The 5509-nt window shown below is 34.4% G+C and overlaps 1 protein-coding gene across 3 annotated transcripts; it reads left to right on the forward strand.

The window, feature by feature from the left end:
* Nucleotides 1-1125: 1125 nt before the first annotated feature.
* ARL1 (ARG1-like 1) lies at nucleotides 1126-5209 on the forward strand. Of its 3 annotated transcripts, none has more exons than XM_011088183.3 (12): nucleotides 1126-1657; nucleotides 2410-2533; nucleotides 2640-2722; nucleotides 2834-2945; nucleotides 3035-3139; nucleotides 3274-3324; nucleotides 3778-3864; nucleotides 3966-4074; nucleotides 4166-4314; nucleotides 4403-4456; nucleotides 4530-4774; nucleotides 4884-5209. In XM_011088183.3, exons 1-11 carry the CDS (start codon nucleotides 1521-1523, stop codon nucleotides 4752-4754), a joined length of 1236 nt encoding a protein of 411 aa, XP_011086485.1. In that variant the 5' UTR covers nucleotides 1126-1520; the 3' UTR covers nucleotides 4755-4774; nucleotides 4884-5209. The 3 variants fall into 3 exon arrangements, with proteins under 3 accessions (XP_011086485.1, XP_011086486.1, XP_011086484.1); XM_011088184.3 differs by having other exon boundaries at nucleotides 4895-5209; XM_011088182.3 differs by having other exon boundaries at nucleotides 4530-5209.
* The last annotated feature ends 300 nt before the right edge of the window (nucleotides 5210-5509 follow it).

Raw genomic sequence — 5509 nt, forward strand, 5'->3', positions numbered from 1 at the left:
TAGCAATTTTACCTCTTTGTGTGTTTTAAAATGCAACAATTTACTTCTCCGTATTTTTTAAAATTAAGCAATTTACCTTCTTAGATAGGAAGGTATATTGCTTTCTTTTTTTAGTTTAAAAAATTTATATCTAGTAGTTTTTATGTTTGTTTCTAATAAATAAACCTATCTATTTGTTAAAATTTACTGAATTTGTAAATATTAAAAGAAATGAAAATCTATATAATTTCAATTAACTTATTACTGATATATATTGCAAGGTAGTAAATCTTTTCTAACTAAACTATTTTTTGTACAGGTGAAAATTTATAGTCTCAAATGCACTGACGTATAAAGATGTATAAAGATAGTCTGATCGAGAAAAAATTATTTGACATATAATAAGTCAGTAATAAGTTAATTGCGGGAGAATATGTATTTTCATTCAATTTTTTTCACTAATATCAACAAATTTGGTAAATTTTAACCAATTAACATATCCATTTATTAAATAAAAAAATATTAGGAATATTAGATATAATTTTTCAAATCACAAAAAACTTATATATAATTACACCAAATCTTAGAGAAGTTAGTGTAATTATTTTTCATTTTTAATTAATAAATAATTGGTTAATTAATCACACCCCCCATTAAATGTTTTCTTAAAGGCAATAAAAATTGAAAAGTGACCCTTCTTTTTGTGCGCCAGGTTGCGCACAGCACCTCGTCCAGGCTGCGGCTAATATTCGTAGCACCCGTTTCGCACGTGCTTCAAGTTTCCCATCTCTGGTACTCCGAAGCCTCACAGCTCAACCACGGCGCATGGTAGCAAGCGCTAGCGATAAATTTGAATTTTTAAACAGCTACCACATATATATATATATATACACACTACGCTATTTTAACTTACAAAAAGTGATTACTTACACTGCAATACTAATTTTTAAATTTTCAAATTTATTTTACAAAGTGATATTGTTATTTTAATACCACTACAGTAATTTATTTATTATGATAAAAATACATCAAGTGTTTTTTTTTTTTTTTTGTGAGATGTGATTTTTGGTTTATATTATTTTATTTTTATTTATAATATATTTTAAAATATTAAAAAATATTTATTATTTGCATAGATGGACAGCTTCCAAGCGCAGCTAGTAAACAAAAAAACAACCAGGAAAAAAACAGAAAATGACTCCTAATTTCCCCTCCATTTTCTCCAGCTTTGTGAGCTTCTGTTCTTAGGGTTTTCCGAAGTTTATCTTCTCCGATTTTCCTCCTAGATAGGAAAATATCGTGATTTTTTTTAAATCTTAATTCCTCAAAGAATTCGTGAATTTGATTTTTTTTTTCCGCCAGTAATTTGTTAGGGTTTTCCAACATTTGGTTTCCAGCCGAAATCCCTATTTGAAGACGTGTTTTTTGTCTCACATTTCTGAGCAAAATGAGGGAATCTGTGAGTTGGCTGCAAGATTCAACCTTTGGTTGAGTACTACTCCGGTTATTTGAACTCTTTTGCGGAGGGTGAAATTTTGAAAATGCCGGGGCATAAATCTGAAGCAGAGAAAGGAGCTGGCGAGAAGCAGCTACGCAGAGACCCTTACGAGGTTTTGGGAGTCAACAGAAATTCTACTGATCAGGAAATTAAGAGCGCCTATCGGAAATTGGCTCTAAAGTATGTTAATTTATTATTTCATTTTTATTATTGTTATGTTGTTGAAGTCTGAGAGAAAGTGTTTTTGAGTTAGGTTTTCTCTTATAGGCCGCACTGTGAAATGAAATTTAGCTATGTTCGTTGTCATATTGTATTATGATGTTTTTGCATTAGATAACTTTTAACTTGACACTTAAAGTGTGATTTGAGAAATAAGTAATAGAGGATGGGTAGTTTCTTGATTCTTTTGATCTATATTTAATTGGTTTAATGTTTGAACAGTATTGGCCCAGTAGATTGACCTAACCAGGATGCTGTTGTTCTGATGGCTATTGTTTTTTATTTTATTTTTTTCCGTTTTTGTTTATTTGGTTTTTAAAAATAATGTATTACTTGATAAAATTGTTGCTCAAGTTCTCATTTTTCTGCCTTAATTTTGAACTTGGAGAAAGAGGTGGGAAATCTTAAAACTAAGTTCTGGGAAGAGACTTGCTAATATCAGGTTTCAGTTCAAGAGATTTTATTCTATAATGTTGCATCTGGATAGTAGGATGGAAACCAAGGGAAAATATAACTGTCTAACCATGAATCCGACCGATTAAATTAGAAGTGTTAGTCTATTTGAAGGATTCTTTTCCAACAATGCATGTGATAACCTACTGTACGTTCCATGCTAGTGATGGTACCTTACTTATGTTGATATAATCTCGAGGCCAAGTTCTTGATGAGAGAGAAAATTATTGGTTGTTTATTCTTGTTTTACAAAATTGTAGATATCATCCGGACAAAAATGCAAATGATGCTAAGGCCGCGGATATGTTCAAAGAGGTCACGTTCTCGTATAACATTTTGTCAGATCCAGATAAAAGGCGGCAATATGACTCAGCAGGTTTTGAGGTGAATATCTGTGATCAGCCTTGTTTAAGAATTTAGTTTTAAGATTGAAGTAGAATCTAATTGTTATATATTGTTTCCAACAACTTGAATGTATACCTTTTGTCAGGGTGTTGAATCAGAAAGCCAGGAACTGGAACTGGATCTTTCAAGTTTAGGAACTGTCAATACTATGTTTGCTGCAATTTTTAGGTTAGGTGGTGTCCTTTGTCAGTACTTCTCTTATTTCCATCATACTCATGGTATTGGCATAGTATTGTTTGTTTCCTGCGTGGTAAATAATTACTATGTTTCTGCAATCAGTAAGCTCGGAGTTCCTATCAAAACTACAGTATCAGCCACTGTCTTGGAGGAAGCATTAAATGGTGCGGTAACCATTCGTCCACTCCCACTTGGGCAACCTTTGTGTAGGAAGGTACAATTGTGTGCTTATTTTAGTTTGCAATAGTCGCTGAAATGGTTAGATGGTTAGTTCTGGCTAATTTTTCTCCCCTTGTTTAACAGGTTGAAAAGCAATGTGCTCACTTTTATTCTGTTACCATAACAGAAAAGGAGGTACAGGCCGGATTTGTTTGCAGAGTCTATTCAGCAGATAAAAGCAAGTTTAAGGTGTGAAATTTAGTGGGATATAGAAATTTCTGCAAAGTATATGTGAATGATATGCTGAATTATCTAATACTTTTCAATTCTTGAATCCACTTCTGTGTTATCTCATCTTAAGCAAGCTTTTTGGGTTCCTGCAGCTATTGTACTTTGATCAGGAAGAAAATGGCGGACTAAGCCTTGCTTTACAGGTTGAGATTCCTGTCTCTTGATCTGGCTTCTTTATACAGGCACTCCCTGCAGGAACTCGCAGCGTTCCACATGGGGATTCAATGATTTTAATATTGATAAGATCTGTTCACTTCCTGATTTCTTGCTGACACATTATACAATATGGAAATGTTGCTTCTTTGCTCCGGAAGATAGACACTGTCATTGAGTGCTGTTACTATTAATGTGATTAGAAAGGTTGATAAAGAATTTTCACTGATGAATCTTATGACAATTAAAACTTTTCTATTCTTTCTCCTGGAAAAATTGTTTAGGGTATAGCCCTATCATTTGGTACTGTGTTGGCGCTTAAATCAATTTTTGCTTTATACATTGGTTTACACGGTGCAAAGCTTGTAACTCTTTTCTATTTAGGATGTTCTATTTTGATATCTCTTTATTTATTGCTTGATATGCTACCTTTTTGTTTGTAGGAGGATAGTTCAAAAACAGGGAAGATTACATGTGCTGGCATGTATTTTCTTGGGTTCCCTGTTTACCGGATGGATCCAGCCCAATCTGTAAGTAAATGTGATTTGCTGGACTGCTCCCATTTACCCCCCTCCCATCTTTTCCTATTCAAATTCATCCATTCATGTGATTTGGGTTTCAATTGAGTCAGGTGGCAGCCGTAAAAGATCCAGATGCTGCTTTCTTCAAAAAGCTGGACGGATTTCAGCCATGTGAAATAACTGAATTGAAAGCTGGCACCCATTATTTTGCAGTTTATGGTATCCACATCTTTCTCTACTTATATTTTTTAACCATGCAAGAGCCTAATTCTGGCTGCCATCTTTTGTCGGACTGTTCACATTTCTCCAGGTGATAATTTTTTCAAAAGCGTAAGCTACACTATAGAAGTTCTTTCTGCCGAACCTTTTCCAGAAGAGAAGGAGAATCTTCGATTGGTGGAAGCTCAAATTTTGTCCAAAAGGATTGAACTCTCTAAGTTTGAAACGGAATACAGGGAGGTATGTAATCTACCATCAATTAACACCTGTCTTTTACCTGAATGTGCCCGTATTGCTTATTTCTTTAATTCTTTGGAACTGTTAACAGGTTCTAGCACAATTCACCGAGATGACCAGTAGATATGCCCAAGAAATGCAAGCTGTAAGTCAATATGATAAGCTGCCTTCATTACAACGGTATACTTTTATTACTATCTGAAAATTGTGGCATGCAGATTGATGAGCTTCTCAAAAATCGGAATGAAATACATGCATCTTATACAACTGCTCCGCAAATAAAACGTAGCAGTAGTGGTCGAAGCAAGAACAAGGCCACATTCAAGGAAAGTGAAGATGGCCAAGGGAGGGACAAAAAGCCTTCTAGGGACCGGTTGAAGAAAAAGAGATGGTACAATCTCCCCTTAAAGGTGGACAAAAGGAAGCCTTGCGGAATGGAATGACTATGCCGTCCATCTGTACTGTAATATTGCTTCTTCATTCTCATCTATTTTCCTATGCTCTGCCCTTTAAGATTCTCATGTATTGTAAATTGAAACATTTCATTCATTGGAATTTTTTATCGACTGGAGCTGATCTGAAGCCACCCAAAACTGGAATTGATGAAGATGGACTGCCAGTAGCAGTGGTTATTCCTTCATCCTCGTCTGTGTATCTTTTAGGCCTTTGAAGTCGTATAACGTTTACAGTTGGTATCTTCCAATCCAAGCTGAAGTCGATGCAATTATGTAACATTCCCACATTTTAATATGAAGTCGGAAAGTTTGGGTATGGTGAAGAGTAAAGAAACTGTTTTCATGGTATGCTTTCCAGTTTCTACCAAGTTGGTTAAAAGAATTCTCGTGTAGGTTTTTAATTGTTGTGTTGGAGTAATACAGAACTCCATGTTTATTATGTATGCATCCTTCTTTTTCTTTTTCTTTTTTTAAGTAGGCAGTACATATCTTATATATATATATATATATATGTATTTTTTTTGGTTTTCTGGGGGGACATATCTTATATTTTGAGTAGTCCATGTATGTTATGAGGAACTGCAATCATGTTAGCTATGCACTGTATGAATGTGTATGGTACAAAACCATTTCACGAGGGAAAATTTGATGCGACAAGTTCATGAGCTGTGAGTCGTTGAATCACCATCGCGTCCTATAGGCAAAAAGCATATTGGATGAATGCCTGATTAGAATCTTACCTA

The sequence above is a fragment of the Sesamum indicum genome, linkage group LG8 (assembly GCF_026168435.1).
Source record: "Sesamum indicum cultivar Baizhima isolate 11 linkage group LG8, ASM2616843v1, whole genome shotgun sequence".
Taxonomy (NCBI): Eukaryota; Viridiplantae; Streptophyta; class Magnoliopsida; order Lamiales; family Pedaliaceae; genus Sesamum; species Sesamum indicum.